General features: G+C 41.3%; 1 protein-coding gene across 3 annotated transcripts in view; it reads left to right on the top strand.

Annotated features, from left to right (window-relative positions):
* LOC117237772 (insulin-like growth factor-binding protein complex acid labile subunit) overlaps nucleotides 1–13,860 on the top strand; it is a 273,866-nt gene extending 260,006 nt beyond the window's left edge. For 2 of the 3 annotated variants that reach the window (XM_033502097.1, XM_033502098.1), the window contains exon 4: nucleotides 9,467–11,601. In XM_033502097.1, coding sequence (XP_033357988.1) covers nucleotides 9,467–11,140 — 1,674 coding nt within the window. In that variant the 3' untranslated portion in view covers nucleotides 11,141–11,601. Of the gene's footprint in view, nucleotides 1–9,466 lie in introns of all 3 variants that reach the window. The other variant, XM_033502099.1, reaches the window with a different exon arrangement.
* Nucleotides 13,861–17,985: the final 4,125 nt, after the last annotated feature.

Genomic DNA, 17,985 nt, shown 5'->3' with positions numbered 1-17,985 from the left:
CTGAGAATATAGTGCATCCCCCTGAATAATAGCGAGACAAATTATTCTCGACTATTCATACGCGTTAGAAAAACGAAATGCAAAGATCTGCAATGTATGACTGGGAAGAAGATTTTATAGCATGTGAATACAGGATATTTATGAAATATTCGCTTTTTCGCCTTTCAATAAAATAGCACAAGACGAATCTTCTTCATTACTTTCAAATGAAATGAAATGAATATTAAATTCTTTGTTTCTATGTTTTATCTACTACAGGTAGGCGCTATATGCCAGCAATTGTATGGTGAAATACGCAATCTTATAAAAATTCATTTAGAATCGGTTAACAAAAATATGTGATTGTAAATCCCAGGTTTAACCGGCTAATTCGCCTGTTTCGCTTTAATTGGAACGCGATTTAGCGATCTGTAATGAGATTTTTCGTACACATTTCACCTTTGAAAATGTTCCTTCAAAGAGATAGATGCTATGAAACATAAATTATGAAAATTACTCTCAACTCACGATTTGACCTTTGTGCCGCGGCTCTCCGGCACCTAAGCTATTCTAGCTGTAAAGCAGTTCTGCTCCCAACACCATTCTACTTCTAAAACTATGTTAAAAGTAGTACTCAACTCCTACTAAACTAGTAACGTCTACGGCAGAATGCAAGCAAAATTCGCCAAATAAATCCCTTTACAACCGCAACGAAGTTCCATGCCGTATTCGTGGATATCCAGTAGGAAATACAAGACGATTTTCGAGCAAGTCAGCCGGAAGTCTGAACAAGTGGTTGCGTGCTTTTCCGCGTTTGTTATTTTTCCGCGATTCCGTTAGCCTCATTACGCGTCTCATTCGTATCAGGAAAAAGGAGACGACGCAACAACGAGAAAACAGTGAAATGCCATCAACCCTGGCTGATTTCCGAAGCAGACGGTGCGTTATCCAATGGAGCGGGAGACAGCCGTGGAACAGCTCGGCTGTATCATTGCCGACAGAACAGTGAATAACAGTCGGTGTGCACGACTCGTGTATAAGGGGTGCACGATTGAACGCCGGACGGTCAGGCTCCTCTCAACTAAGCACGAGCAGCCACTCTTTCATTACATAATGACTCCTGTGCGCAGCATGAAAATTAACCCCTCAACGGACAACATTTTTCCATCTAACCAGCTAAAAACGTAGAATCTTGTGCTTGCAAGTAGATGTCTATGATGCGTGTACGTATTACAAAATGTGTACAAATTTTTGCAACGATCGCATATTTTTCACTCGTACGCATTGTTATGATAATGGAAGATATCGTGAAATTACTTGTTTGATAATAGAAATAACGATTAATACTCGCTAATCATTCTCATTCCATTAAGCAGGAAATATACAAATTTTCTGTCAAATTAATGTACAGTGATTAATATAATAGTATTGGGTAAGCATTCGTAACTACTACTGAAAATGCATTACTGCTATTATAGCAGTCATACAGCAGTTGTGATCATTTAACTGTACGTTGGTACATTACGACCTATTTAAGAATTAATATCCTTCTCGACCTCGATAGGTTAACACTTCGTTAGCAATTGCATCGCGCGCCATTGTTAATTATAGTATCTATTAAAATGCGATATACAGTGTGTATCAGGATTATTTCATCGTCGTGTCAATTAGATTTACGTACATGTCTCTGCAAGAAGGTAGCATCCGTTCTAAAGAATTTCCTTTTTTCCTTCTAAACCGAATCGATATCGTCGATGTATGATATTAACGTATAAAATGACTACGTTATCTTCTTATTACCACAATTCCTTACCTATGTGTTCATTACCTATGGTTCTCTTTGATTAAATTGTACAGAACAAACTTCCTAACGCTTAACGTCAGGATCCAAATTACTCTTCCTTATCTTGAATTAGAGAAAGAAGAGAAAATGTTGAACGTGGAAAATACCTTTAACGAAGAGGCAAATGTCGCGTCATAAAAATAATTTTTCGTTAAATCTCTAATAGTACCCTTCGATCTATTTGGACGTAAGCGTAATTTCGCTTTTATATATCTTGAAAACGAAAGGTATTGCTGGAAATTTGAAATACTTTTGGAAACTCGAAGGATGTACAATCTTTTGACTTTATACGACAATTTACATATTGTAAGCCCGCGAGAACGTGGAACTTCGGACAAGGATTGTGGCACCGCTGACCAGTCGCCCAAGTCAGGGGTATGAGCAACGTTGCTGCATTGTATAGATTCTATGACCGTGTACCAGGCTTATGCAGGGCGTATACAAGATTCAGGAACTGCTGCCGAAAGCCTTTATCGATATTTTCGCACTGCTGTCTCACCTAGAAATTCTTCAAGAATATCTCGGTGAAAAGTGTCAAAAGTCTGAAACTGATTTTAGATTAATTTTTAAAGTAGAACCCGCTTTAATCCCTTACGATCAAACTTGTCGAACTCGCTCGCCTTCGAAATCTAAAACGATTCGAATCTTATAACTCAAAGTTGCGCAACTCTCCAACTTGCAATATTGTGAACATTTCGGAATTCGGCAAACTTAGTTTCATTGTATAAAGCTTAAAAATCATAAAAACTCGCGTGGAAAACTTTATGTCGTCATTTACATGGTGACTCGTCTAGCAACGATTGTGAATTCGAAACTTGCCGGGAAACGAAATTGAAAACTTCGAACCCAATTCTAGAGAGAAATATGTCGCACGGCGTTGTTATGGGAGGAATGAAATTCCAGTTGTTTCTACGACGAACCTCGTATGAATCCAAGAAGCGCGGACTAGCGATATATCGTTTTTGACTGGATGTTTGAAATGAAACGAAACGATGCAGTCAGTGGTGCACGCGTCGTCCCTGTTACACGACACGAATCCTACTTTTCGTAGTTTTAGGTATATTTAATCAGTTTATCAGTCAAACCATATAAAATGTGTAAAATGTACGGACGTATGAGGATTAGCGACTGTGACCGCGATATCTACCGTCTGTACTTTCAGAAAAGTAATTCGGAAAATTTGTATCATCCGCGGGTTGCCCATTTTTGGCCACGATACAGGAGAACTTCAGCTTTTATTTTTCCAAAATGTTACGTTGATTATGGCAAATAACTGAGCCGTCGACGTAGCTGACATACAGGTTTTGTACATTTCTGGTGAAAAGAAGAAGACTGCGAATTGCTAAAAACCAACCGAGCAACACGAACACCAGCTCGATGAAACGTAATCAGGATATATTGTGAAACCTGGTTTTATTTAATTCTACGATACAGGCCGGGTCACTCTAATTTCCACACGAATGAAACACGAGCTTAGACAGGAACTGCCACCGCGATACGTAGTTTCTGCGAGAGAAATGATATAATTGAAGTGGCGAAGATGAACTAATAGAAATAGCAGAATTTGCGATTGAAGGTAAAACGTTACTTAAATTATATTAACTTTCTTTGGAAAATATGGACAACAGGTCTACTATCAGATCTATTATCTATATGGTTTTATTACATAAGAAACTTACTGCTTACAATCAATCGAACATCGACAATTATACAACTCGAATTTCTTGTATTTATTCATTTATTTTTATTAAAAATTCACTCAATAATCGATAAATGGAAGAAGCTGTAGATCGATACGCTTACTCTAATCTGTTTGTTTACGTAATTGGGATAAGTCACCTGTTGTGCGAATAAATCATCCGTTCTTTGTCGTATTTGCCTAACTCTAACAGAGGCTGAAAATCCATCAAAATTCAAACCGAATCGCAATTGATAGAATTATTCTAATATTCTTTTGCGGTATTTCGTCTGAGTTTTCTAAATGTAGATAAAAACTAGTCTACACCTGCGAAGGTTACATATGCTCTCACTTAAAAGCCAATGAAATACTGGAGCGTGCTGACACGCGTTGATATTCAAAAGTTTTTCAACAACGCTCGATTCTCGTGGTGAAAACCTACAAATAACAACAAATTGTTCGATAAACCGATTTGCGATCCGTTCCTGAAAACTTTTATCCATGCCTGGAAAATCGTCGATTCGATAACATTTCGCTTGTCACAGCAAATACGTCGGATGTTACAGAATGTTTTAAACGGTCGCTTGGAAAATTCGAAAGAGTCGAAACAAAAATGAAATGCGGACAAAGCTGACGGAATTCGTTTGTAAGCAGTATCTTCAAAAAATCGTCGATGCTTGTTACTTGGACGTGTATCCATTGTCCAGTCAGAAAATCAATGTTCAACTCTGCTTTACTATCCTCCGCATCTCGCTTTTTTCTCCTGTTTTTGAAAAATAATACGACGGACGAATATTTCGGCTTCGCGAAACTACGATTTCGTGTTTGCCAAAGTATAGGGGTGAAGATATTACGCGAAAGTAAATGTTTTCTCTATGCGAATACATAATTTTAGCCGCATAATAACGGCACTTTGAACACCTTCTACGAAGCTCGATACGATTTAGTTAATTACAATGGGTGATACCAATTTGGACGTCAAGAAGAATGGCTACGCTATAAATCACATGTCATTTAAAGGCAAAGAGTTAAAGCAAACCCTCGTACTCGCGCGAGTTGCTACGGTGAGGGTAACATAAACGCTCCCTTCTCTTCCATAACGTTATAAAGTTGCTTTGAAAACATTTGTTACGGAGAAACAGGAAAGGCGGAAGACGGAATTTCATCAAATTGAAAGTTTTCACCTTCGATATCTCAAAAGGTACACGTGTATAAAGTATCACCTTCCGTGCTCTACCTGTGCCATAGCCGCCCTCGCTTTATCGCGATAAAAAGGAACTCAAATACACGTTTTCCGCGCTTTCAGCTTTACACGGTGCTACCGCTGGCCTACTTTTCAACTGTTTCGCGAACGCGTTAAATGGTCACAGTTTACGGATGAGTTCGTTCGGTTTTCGCAATTTTCCGTTCATCTTCTGCACGATCCAACCGTCGAACAGAAAAAGAGGAACACAGAGGGATGAAAACGTTGTGCTAAATGACTGACGTTTCGAAAAGCTCCCACGGATTTCACAACTCCGACTCTTGTTTTCGGTAACTTGGAGAACGTTGTACGTTCGCGAGCATCTAAACGGAAAAAGACAGTTGGTGTGTATGTGCGAGATAAAGAGACAGACGAAGAGGGAGAGGGCTGCGGAAGCTCCTGTCCATAGAGCATGTTCATTCGCAGCGGCAGCTGTGCAAATCTGCCGCGTGTATCGCGGTCGCGCTAATGGACAAAAGGGTAATTTGTAATCGCTAATTACATCCAGTTAAATCTGACGTGTTCACCCCGAAAGCGGTGGTACGCGTGACGTTATCCCTCTCCCGAACACCGATTCGCAGCCACCCTCCGTTCCAGCCCTTTCACCCTGCCGCCGTCCGAGGTCGGTATGATTAGTACGAACGATAAGTCGAGACGTCTGACGTATTCTCAGCGCTGTTATCTGGCTGCAATTAGTTGCGCAGTAATTAAGACAAAAACCTCTCGTCTAAGTGTCACGTTATACGCGATATCGACGCGCGATGTTCTTCGTCCGAAGAGCCGTTGCCCGATGGACCCTGGGGCGCGTCTTGGAAAAGCGTGCTCGTTACGAGACCCAAGATTTTATCGCGATAGAATGGTACAAACGCGTGGCCACGTTATTCTCCAACAGACTGCGCGAATTAAAGCGGCTGACGAGATCCACGAGGAGTCCAGCGTCTGCGTTCGGTTCTCTGTTGATCGACCATTTGCTCGATTAGATAGCATCGGGTCCTTTGGTGTGTTGGTGATCGACGTACGGAAACGATCGGAGTATAGCGTAATTAGTAGCTATTAGTTGGAGGAATTTTGAGAAGTAAACATATGTTAGACGCGATCGATCGAAATCAACATTAGTTTCTAGTCTTTAATGTTTCTACCAGAGTAATTTTTTTTTTTTTAACTGTCATTGGAATATGACGGTTTCGTTATTTTGTAACGTATACATACGTAATATATATAGTGATAAAAGTTAAGAAGGACGAAGCCATTTGAACTTACTTCGTCGTTAATGCGTATAAAGTCATATTTATTAAATACACGATACGGGCAAATTACATGTACAAATACGTATACAAATTTCATATACACCAATCTAATACGATACTCTAATTAGATCAGATCATAGATATTTAGTTAATACAGATTAATAGTGTTATATCGGTATGAACATTATTATGAAGAATGGGCAAAATACAGCAGGTGTGCTTAAAACGTGATACAACATGCGATATTCCTACCACGTAAAAAAATTAATAAATTTCAGGAAGGAGAAGTAATCTATGATAAAAAAAATGAGATATCTTTAAGAGTGTATAGATCATATCGCTACTCGTAAAATTCATCTTATCGAGAGAATTCGTGTGATTGGCTTTTTACGATTGCCTACGTTAGTAAAAACTTCTCGAGTCTGCTGCAAATTTTATCGTTCTGTTCATTAACTTCGGAACGAAAGCGTTCGATAAATCTTGGAAAACGATAAATTACTTGTAACGTGCGATTAAATTTCCATGTGAGAAAACAGTGACAGTCGGATAAAATCTCGATGACACTCCGGCACCGCATTTATGGTAATTTCACGCAACAGAATTAACGATCGCTGCCGTTGTTTGCCAGCAGTGACAAGAACAATGCAAGTTCATACAACCTCGTGCACGCTTATTATTTTTACTCTGATTAATTGCTCATCTGATATCCATAATAATTTACCGGACTCATTCAACCATATGATTTTACATTAATACAACCAACAACGAGGATCAAACACGTGCCACGATAAGCCACAATAACAAAACATCTGTTAAGCTAATACATCTATGCTGCGATATATCTACGCACATAGTAAAACAATGTTATATAACAGGTTGTTTTGTAGCATATAACCTGCCATACGCTATCCATAGGCGTTAACGAACATTACGTATTTTCTTCTCTTTTTGTAGCAAGTTTTATTAACTTTGCCAAGACGCAACTTTCGATAGTCTGATAGACTGATAGAAATATCAGTAGAAATAAGTAATATTTCGACGTGCACGTTGTCACGATCATCGATAAACATAATTCTTGAATCGAAATTCAAATCATCACTGTACGTGACTTTGGATTAATACAAGATAATTTAACCAAACATACCGCGATAATATTGCCGGTTGCTTCCGTGACTGAAACAATACGCCATTAGCATCTCAACGCAATCGTAATTATATGCTCGTGAACTCACGCAACACCGAGTAACCGCACCGTTATCTCTGGCTAACCCTATTATAATTCGTATTAGGTCAGACTGCAAAGCCGCTTTTAGCGGAGGCTCTCATCCTGTTTTAGCAGGTGTCACATTTTTATTGGCTCGTTTCTCGCCGCGATAAAAGCCCGTCTCCCCTATCGCTATTAAACGTCGCTATTATTATTGTCGTTGTGATTGATTAACACGTCGTTCACGCGATTAACGCGACAGCGATGTCGTTAACTCTACGTATAACTTGAGCAATGCGGCGTTCCTAATAATCACCACGGCGAACAACCTGTCGGCCGAAGTTTCCACGAATACGAAACGCTTTCGTTTCTTCCATACACACTGCATAATTTCTTTTGCCCCTTGTTCGTTGTCGAGTTTATAATTGTATCGACCTGCCGCAACGTCGAAGTGCTGTTTTCCTTCCCATTCGAATACAGCTGACCTCAAAGAGAGAAAGCTGTCTACCGGTCTTAAAGTAATCAAAACTTGTGTCCATTTTGCGAGTTCGATCATTTTGCGAGCAATACGTTTAGCGCTTTATTTATATGAATATAAATCCAGAGCGTTATTTTCCATTTACTTTTTTTCTTTTTTTTTTTTTAATGAAAGAGGGAAGCTCTGTTTCTAAATTAACGAGTTGCTCTCGACTCGTAGCTGCTACTGCGCTGCTTTTTTTAAAACTCGTAGCACAGAAAACAGTACTGAAATTAATTATTTCGAAATGTTCCCATCTCTTTTATATCCTTTATTTAACACCTAAAAATGTTTACGAATATGATACATTTTACCGATATTATATTACTTTATGTTATAATTGTAGTTACAAGTATGGTATTAATTTTAATCATGTTGAATCATGGAATACGGTCGACTGATTGCTGAACAGTAAATAATACACGAATAGAAGCAATTCGGTCCGTGTTAAATTGAAAATATTGAAAGGAAGTTATACGTATTGCGATGAACGTGTGTTTGTAACGTTACGGATATCACGTGTTTGGAAATAATACAAGTCACAAGCAGCGATAAATTTTTCGTTAATTATATCTCGTTAGAATTACGTTACGTTATTTACGCATTTGCATGATTTATTTACGCATGGAGCCCACGATAGATAGGGATAGGGTAGATGTGGATAGTAGACTCACGATCCCGGTAAATCAATCGAATTTATGATATTTTATTTTTATAAAAATCATGATCAAATTTAACCGACACCAACCAACAATCGAATAACGCTAGCAAGGCTCGTTAAATAAAAACCAAAAAGCGATGACATTTGCATATTACATTTGATTAGAAACGATAACAAAGAGGTCGAATATGGTCACTTAGGTTAAGACTCTCGGCGATATTTTCATGAAATTACAACGTCGCCTAATCATACTCGGCATCTGCGAGCGTGCCGTCGATTTATTCAGCACACACGCCGCTAAAGATTTGCACACGAAACACGTGCGTGCTGCCAGCAAGTATGCAGAAATGCTCGAATAAATAATATCAGAGCACGTTCGAGGACCTCGATTTATTAAATGGCGGCTGAATCTCGTGATACGGCTGAAATGGGAAATGAGTAATGGAGTCGAGTGCCGCGGTGACCTCGCAAGTAAGTTCGGTATTGCGAGCGTATAATCCTTTCCTAATGACGCACCCGTTTTTAGCCTTAAATGCGGCTGACACGTCGCAATCGTACAGCACCGTTAAAAGCAAGCCCTCTCGTGTTTTCCGCGCATTTCATGTACAGATTAACATACGTACGCAGAACAGCGAGCCTAATTTCACGGGACGTTCATCGCGGTTGAACCCAACCCACCTAGCTTTTCGGGCGAATCTTCTCTAGGATTCGTTTCTACTACGCGTTATCCTCTCTGAGAAGCTTCCAATCTTTCGAAATAGATTTCAAGTTCCGATAGGATTGAATGGATCAAAAAATATCCGTGATCTTCGTAATTATGTACAGGCTAGTCTGTATAGTCGAAAAACGAATAATTCCGTACGAAGGAATAAGTGGAAGGCATAACGTATAGAAGTTGATCTACTAAACTTAAGCCGAAGCAAAGATAACTTTGCTCGTTTGCGTCGATCACGGTAGTCGACGATCGCGGGTCTACGATAGTTTGACCAAGTCTTGGTAGAAAACTCGACGATAAATTAAATTAAATCACGTTCGACGATAAGCCGTAGTCAGTGAACCTACTTAATAAAAAGTTTCTTGTTTATCGTTCGCAGACGCCACGCTGCCGTGTGACCGTATCGGCTACGCTGTTGCACCTGCTCGTCCTGGCTGTCACGTTCGCGCTCGGAACGGCTGCGATCTGTCCAAACGGCTGCATCTGCGACGACGACAACCTCGTGGTATCCTGTATAGGCGCGAATTTGGACGTCATACCGATCGCCCTGAACCCGAGTATCCAGCGGATAGTGTTGAAGGAAAATCGGATAAAGATAGTGGACGCGGCGGCGTTTCAATTCTACGGGGACCTGAAAAACGTCGATCTATCGAGCAATCACCTGTTTACCATTCCCAACGGGAGTTTCGACGCGCAAAAGCAACTGGTGGAGCTTCATCTCAGACACAACAAGATCTCAGCGTTGACCGAGAAGACGTTTCAAGGTCTGAAATCTCTGACTGTACTGAATCTACGGGACAACTACTTGGAAAGTCTGAAGAACGGTCTGTTTGCCTCGTTATCAAAGTTGGAGGAACTAGACTTGGGAAAGAATCGCATATCGAAGGTAGAGCCAGGAGCTTTTCAAAAATTGGGTACGCTGAGAGTGTTGCATCTGGACGATAATCAGTTGAGAACCATCCCGTCGCCAGCTCTCGCGCCGTTGAACGCCTTGGCTGAGTTGCATATAGGATGGAACGCCTTCTCGTCGCTTCCGGATGATGCGTTCAAGGGATTGGAACAGTTGACCGTGCTGGATATTACCGGTGCTGGTTTAGATAACATCAGCGACGGTGCTTTTCGAGGCTTAAACGCTTTGCGTACGTTGGAACTGGATGGAAACAAGTTACGAGAAGTACCGACGAAACAGTTGGCGGTTCTGCCTCGCCTCGAAGAACTCACCTTGGGTCAAAACTTCTTCACGACTCTGAGATCCGGTGCCTTTCAAGGCCTATCCAAGTTGAAGAAGCTGGATATATCCGCGGCGAAATTGTTAATCACCGTCGAACGGGGTGCATTCTCGGACAACGCCAATTTAGAGACCCTGGTGTTGAACAGCAACAAACGGTTGACTACAATGGAGGACGGTTCTCTGGCCGGTTTACCCAACTTGAGGCATTTAATGCTACGTGACAACGCGTTCACCGGCTTCTCAGAGTCTTTGGTAGCCTGGAACGAACTGCGTCGACTGGATTTAAGCGAGAATCCCTTGGTCTGCGATTGTAGCTTGCTCTGGCTAGCCGAGGTTCTCGTCCCGAGAAACTCTAGTCCGGTATTATGCGCGGAACCTCCTGAATCAAAAGGGAAACCCATCAAGGGTATGACACCTGACGAACTAGGCTGCGCCTTCTCCGATCCCCGGAAACAAGCATTGTTAGCGACTTTAAGCGTCGCTGGCCTTGCCTTGCTCACCGGCTTGGCTCTGATCCTCTACTACAGATGTCGTAGACACGTCAGGGACGCCTTGAAGGACTACAAATGGAAGAATCGCGGCATTTCCCGCAAGGAACACGAGTATCAAAAAACTTTCTCCGAGGACGAGTACATGGTCAGATCCGCGTCCACTCACCATCACCACCATCATCATCAACCTCAGTCGCAACAGATCCCTTCTCATCATCACCATCACCATCTTCAACAGCAGCAGCTGCAACAACAGCAACAACAACAACAACAGCAACAGCATTCGCAGATAGCGGCGGGTATTAAACCTATACCTGTAACGGAACTGTAGCTAGAACTTCGGGCGGCGAGCCCTGGAACCGGCGGTGTGTGGTTCTTGCCCCATGGCAGCACTACTCTCGCTGAAGGCTTCACCTACATCGACGGGGAGACGGCGCGTCAAATGCGCCGTCCGGGAACGCTGCCCAATTCCGGCACGTCCGGACATCGTGCTGCCGCCGCTATAGAGGACGGCTCCACGCCATTGAGCGTCGCCGGCGATAATTGCTCGTCGACCGGCGCCAGGTTACATTACTCCAATCACTCTTTACGCCGCACGCCGCAACCGCCCCATCTGCCACCTCGCGACACCGACAGCTCCTCGGAAAGAACGCAGAACGACTCGAGGCTTCAAAACGGTATACCCGGACACCATCGTGCGCCTCCGCCCCTTCCTTCCAGACACCAATCGTCCTGCAGCCAATCTTCCTACCCTACCCTGCCTATGAACGGCCACGCGACTCATCAGTTCCATCATTTCCCACGCGAGAAAGACAGATCGTCAGCTCGCGAGAGGAGTCGCGATCGGGACGTAGGCCTGCAATCCGTCCCTCATCGGTCCGACAAGCACCGAGATCTTCAGATGGAGATGGAGATACGCGACGGGCTGGACATGGGCGAAATAGGAACTTATCGAGCGTAAAGATACGCAGCACGAAAACGGGAACAAGGTGAACTCGTTTCGGAGAAGGCCAGAGCGCGGATAGGCCGAGCGAATTGAATCGAAGACTGAATTCGAACGTCGAATAGAGACTATCTGGCGGGTGAACGAGATTCAAATAGACCGCAGTTTACGCGTCTCCGTCCGATTTTCGCGCACGCACGTGATACGGTCGAAGAGGCAAAGATGCATCGAAGCGTTAGCCAGCGAACGATATCGATGCAATCGCGATGGAATTGGCCAACTCACGACTAAATCAAATCGAAGACTGATTACGACGGACATCGGTGAACAATATCGACAAGTAATTAACCGATACCGGTACATTCCAATCACCTGTCTGCCAGTCTTCGCTGGGATCGGCCAACACCAATTTCAATCAAATTACAACGTTTTGGTCGATGCAGTTTCTCTGAACGTCGATTGTATCGCGTCGTTGTAACGGCTCAACGAGAAATCTCCAATTTTTGCTGCAAAGAACAACCGAAAGGAACGTATAGAAAGATACGCGAGTTATTTTAACGGAAACGATGCTTCGCGTCAGGAATACGAAGAACAAGAGTATATCCGATGGAAATAAGAAGAGAAAGGAGGATTAATCGCGCATGCGAATCAAACGAGAGAGTCGATAATGAAAACGTCACGATGCCGAAGAAAATTGGTCGATAGGAAGAAAGGCCGACCGGCTATCGAGAATTATCAGAAGGTATCGATACGTTTCGTTAGACGTGGACGTTACGTTCGCCTCACGATAGTTCAGTGACTCTAAGAGCGCTCCAAGGACTTCACGGTAAAAGGAAACCGACTCTACGAGGCAAGATGGATCAGATTGAAACGCGCGCCTGTGAAACGTCCGTGAAGAACTGTGTCGAAAAGACCAACGGAAGACGAGTTCAGTGTACGTTACCGCAATGGTTTTACGCGCAACTATAGAACGGTCGTCTTCGTCGTGAACAGAAAGAAAATCGCATGTTCGACACATCGATGACTTTGAAGATCTTTCGCGAAGAATTCGTAAAGGCGAAAGCAGAAGAGAAGAAGGTTGAAGGAAGATGAAAGTTCCAGACGAACTTGCTGAGAACGACGTTCGACGAACGTGCCAATGTTCGAACCGTATAAGCACCTCGTTTGTAAACGTAATTCTGAAAAGTTCGTAGAGCGAAACAACCGAATCGAAATCCAAAGAAACGAGACTCGTCGGTTACGCTCCCTTCTCGTCGCTGTCGCTCGCGAACGATCCGACGAAATCATTTCGGGAATCATACCGCGCTCATGGTGAGAATCGCGGTGAATTTTCAAGCGCCTTAGAAAGCGAATAACTTGAGAAGAAAGACGCCGAGTCGTATTCGGAATGCTCTACTAAGCGTTTCGATCATTCGTTGTATCGTATATGCCCGGCTGGTATCATACGTTATACGTATGTATCATATATTTCGTATTTATTGGCGTGGTTTTAGATAACTTTATATCTATCTTTGTATTTTCTGTATTATTTAAGGAAACAACCGACTGCTTTTTTACATTTCCTTGAGATTTGTACATTTTTTCTCCCAGAAGAGTCGAGCTGATTAACCTTGTAAATTATTGTAAAGATATTTTTTAAATTTAGTCGTGTACAAAGAAAAAATGTACGAATTTGTAATAGAACACCTATTTTCTGAGTACGATTCGTAATAAATGAACGCTCGCACGAAACTCCGCTGCATGTGCTCGTGTACTTTCAGATATAATAAAAAGTCGACCGCTTAATTATACCTAAACCGTGAAATATCACAACAAAGGACGGTCTCAAGTTCACAACCTACGTGATGAAATCAAAGGAACCTTCAAGATCGAAAGTAACTTGGACGAAGTTGACTACCGAGAATAATCGCTCGACTGGAATATTCTCCTTCGCGAATCTGGAACATAAATGTATAACGAACTTTCTTGGACCGGAAGGAACTTTCGTGAAACTGGAACTTGATCGTGAACTTAGGCTTCAACTATTCAGGACGACAACACTGTCTCACGCTCTTTCGGATCGCCATCCAATTGTACTTAAAACAAGCGCTTGAAACAATTTTCTATTTAAGTCCGTGTGTCTTTGACTCGTACTACCGTTATTATTCTATTCTCTACTTCTAAAGAAAAGTTTGAACTGCAGAACAGAAGAAATTTCTATGTTAATTTCCATGCGTTTCATTCGATAGAACGTACATTTCGCTTATTCGTTTCAACCTCGCTCCGGTTCAACAACGAGTCGACGTTCTAGTTGATAGCTAAAGCTACACGTATGCTGTCGAACGTTCATCGAAAGATCCTTCGATTTTCTGGCATCGGACAATGGCTGCATTAACAAATCGAACTATTAGAAGACGCTTTCATTTGTGGAGAATAAAATGTGTATCGTAAGAGATGTATTCTCGTTCGACGTAGAATCGTAACTATATATAGTATATTTTAATGGAGCGAATTTTATTTTCCAAACGAAGCGTGAATATGTAGACGCGTGACATAGTTCAGCGAATCGTACAAGTCGTAGGTCTTCGATCGTTAAAATTTAAAAATTAATTTGTAGCGTCTCGTCGATGCAGATACGTATATCATTGCCAACGTCGAAATTCCTGCTATAAAGATTACCGTTCGAAGCTGCTGTATCGCTAATCAAAGTGTCTCGACAGCCTGTAAGCTTCCCTGGCTGCTAAACTTTTGCTTTTTAAACTCACTATTTCACTGCGACGACCAGAAAAAAAAGAGGAGAAAGGGAAAAAGGCAAGGAAATACCTCAGAGTGTAAAGAATTTTACGATAAAGCTAGAAATTTCGGTTGTCGTGCAATGCTGTACCCGTCGTGAAAATCGATTGGCAAGACACGATACCTATACACGATTCTGGTCGCCCGGCCAGCTGTTAACCGACTAGAAGCAAAAACTTATCAACGTATTGAAACGTATTTTACGATTTACGTGTACTCGTACTTTAACCGCGATCGTTTCACCGCCAACTCGATAGCGATCGAAGCTCGAGCAGACTTTTCCGTTGTTATTCAGAACCGTGTACATTTCAGAATAGCTGGCGGTCGTTTTTATCCCACTGGGACATAGGTGGACATTAAAGGTGTAGGGTGTTCGGTATCTCGATGCAAAATTATTGGTTCCGTGTAGATACGGAATATCGTGAACAATGATAGGCCGCGGTGAGACAGAGCCACAGGCATTGAAAAACGATCGTAAGCTAACGATATTCGAACAGCTCCCGATTTCTTTTCGGACACGTTCGTTCGTCCGCTGGTTTTTAAAATCAAACTCAAAAGTATAAAAGAATATCTGCGATATTATATATCTCGAGATTGTAAATAACATTACCTATATCGTTTACAAAGATTTCCTTTGGTTGTAACAGGTGTATATGCATTTTTCACGCGGTCGGAATACAGTGTATCTTCGTCAAGTACAGAGTATCATTCGGATAACTCAGTTTACTGGTATTTCCTCGTCTCGGGTTTGTCGCTGCCTCGCCGTTTGCTAATTACGCGACTGCAATTACGTGACTACAATACGATAAAAACAGCTTATCGGTATTCGATCGAACGTTGTCAGAAACGTCGTTCTAATTTCTAAAGTCAAACTTTCGACGAGAAAAACCACGATCCATAGTTCGGCTCGTTATCGAAAGTAACCGACGTTCCGTGACTGAGAGACGTCTTAAATTCGTCCCTCGATACCATCAAAATCCTGTTTCAAACAGCACGAACGATATCTCTCTTTCGATCGGCCAACCAACAACGTTAAGCATTCTCGTTGGTGACACGATACTCGAGACATTCTTTATCCAGTTCGAGTCTACGCAAACTTTTTCCTATTCAGGATATAAAACGGAAAAGAAATGCCAACTTTGAGATAATAATCGATAACTATATATATATATAATGCTCTCTAAAGTAAGCGAGCAAACTTTTTGGTCGACGCTCGTATACTAAAATTAATAATTCGTGTCAACAATTTTAGTTGCTGACGTTAAAAAACACATTTCGTCTCTTACGAAAACACAGAAAGGCAAATTTATGATAAGATACATGCAATGAATGAATTTTACGTTATGGAACGCAAAAACGCTATACTGACATTTACAACCGATAGACGGGCTCGTCGAGAGTGAAATTACTTAAAATCTCGTTATAATAACATCCGTAGCGTGAAAGAACATAGAAATCGTACAAAAGATATATTTAGCCGGTTTAGCTGGTCTAGTTGATTGCACATTGTACGCGGTCTTGCGCATGTGTATCGCGCTGCAACTCGGCGGAGCTCGGTTGGAAAAGATGAGAAGCTCGCGCGACGAGATTATTTTTCCGGCCGAGTGTACCCTGTGGAATTCCACGGTCACCCCGGTCGAGAAAGGTGACTGCACCTTGAATCGGCTCTCGCGCGCGGATCCCAACCGTGGAGAAGCTAAATTCCAGTTCAGGCCTTTGAACGAGCTTCGATTCCGGAATAGGTTTCGAGCAGCCATTCGCCAGCTATTGTTTCGAAGAAGAACGAGAAAGTCCTGTGCGCGTTTCCTAATCGCTGGTTTTCATGCGGGAAAACGCGCGTGCAAATTCCCTATTTAAGATTTTTTTACTTCAAACGGACATTTTGAAAGAACTTTACTTCTTCGGACGTGTCACTCTAAATTGACGATATTTAATAATTTCGTTTTAGGAATCATCGAGCATTCGTCGAAAATCCGTAATCGGATAGCGATAATACAGCGATAGGCGCGCGGTACAATCAGCTGCGTCGATGCTGGTAAATGGAAAGAGCAATTCAAACAGTTCAGCATTCAACGCTTCATTCAGAATTGAACAAACTTTGTCCGACAGAATATGTCAGTATAGTATCTGTGTTCGCAACAAGTAGCTTTTAAAAATTCAGTATCTATCCGGTACATGTCAGTCTGACCCATCCGTTTCGATCGCACTATCGTGTTTGGGAAAGTTTTCATTCATAAACGTCAGTGAAAAACATTTATTAACTCGAAAATGGATTAACACGCGTGTACGTAGTATTTTACATTTTGTTTGTTGGGAACGTTAAATCGATGACTGTTAAAGGATTCCCAATTCTGTACACGAGAGAGAAAAAATTGCTCACCGATATGAGTACCTGATACGTTTCATATTTCGTTTAATCGCGACCGGTATCCATTTGCTTTAACTTGCGACAAAATGGTAAAAATGATTAAGCAATTCGAAAAATTATCCCATAGATTTCGTTGAACTAATAATCTAAAATTACAAACGTTTCGCTTCTACAACCGAAGACAATTGAATTAAGCGCATGGATTAAATTATCAGGCGATAATTCTATATTCTCGAATAGTCGAGATTAAGTAACGGATATATTAAATTTTGTATTTTGTAAAACGAACGTATATGTCATATACTTCGTTCTATTATGCTAGAACAAACATTTATCAAACTAATCGGCTTCGATTCTCTTGCGTGATCCTTTAAATTATAAATTTAAATATGATACTAGAAATCGAGTGCCATTGCAATTTACCAACGTATTCGAAACATACGTTTCGTAGATTACCAGTCTTTCGTACTATTCTATATTTTTTTTACCTACTAATTTATTTATTCTAATTAAAATTTTTTATCTTATAATAAATTGGTATTTTTTTGTTGCAATATATATTTCTTTCAACGTAACCATTTAAATCTCCAACGTAATTACTAAAATTTCGACTATTTCTTCAAAAATATGTTCGATCGATGTCTCGAGAAGCGTTATGATCAGTTGTTCGCTGTTATAAATCAGCAATTAAATGCTAATGTGTCTCCGGAAATATTGAGCATCTTAAAACTTTATTTTATTAAGACGGAACGGACGATAGAAATATAAAAGAAAAAGATATGCGTATACAAAACCTCGATCAAGACGTGTTTTCAACAAGTGGTTAAAAGATAATTGAAAACGGAATAAGTAATCAAAGTTGCGGCATATTTTACGAAGCAACCTAATATCTGTAATAAAATATTCATAAGCATCTATTATGCGGACATGCGTACTTTAAGAATTTTTTTTTTGTAGAAACGTTCGTATTTTAATTTTCGTACTTAATCTGGAATCCGTGCCAATCGAGTACAGATCGCCTTTACACGTGCACATACAAAAGTAGATATAAAATTTATCTCGAGGCAAGAGCCTTTGATATTTAAGATTTTAC

This window comes from Bombus vosnesenskii, unplaced genomic scaffold (assembly GCF_011952255.1).
Source record: "Bombus vosnesenskii isolate JDL3184/JDL3185 unplaced genomic scaffold, Bvos_JDL3184-5_v1.1 scf7180000013398, whole genome shotgun sequence".
Taxonomy (NCBI): domain Eukaryota; kingdom Metazoa; phylum Arthropoda; class Insecta; order Hymenoptera; family Apidae; genus Bombus; species Bombus vosnesenskii.
This window is presented reverse-complemented; position numbering and strand designations above follow the sequence as displayed.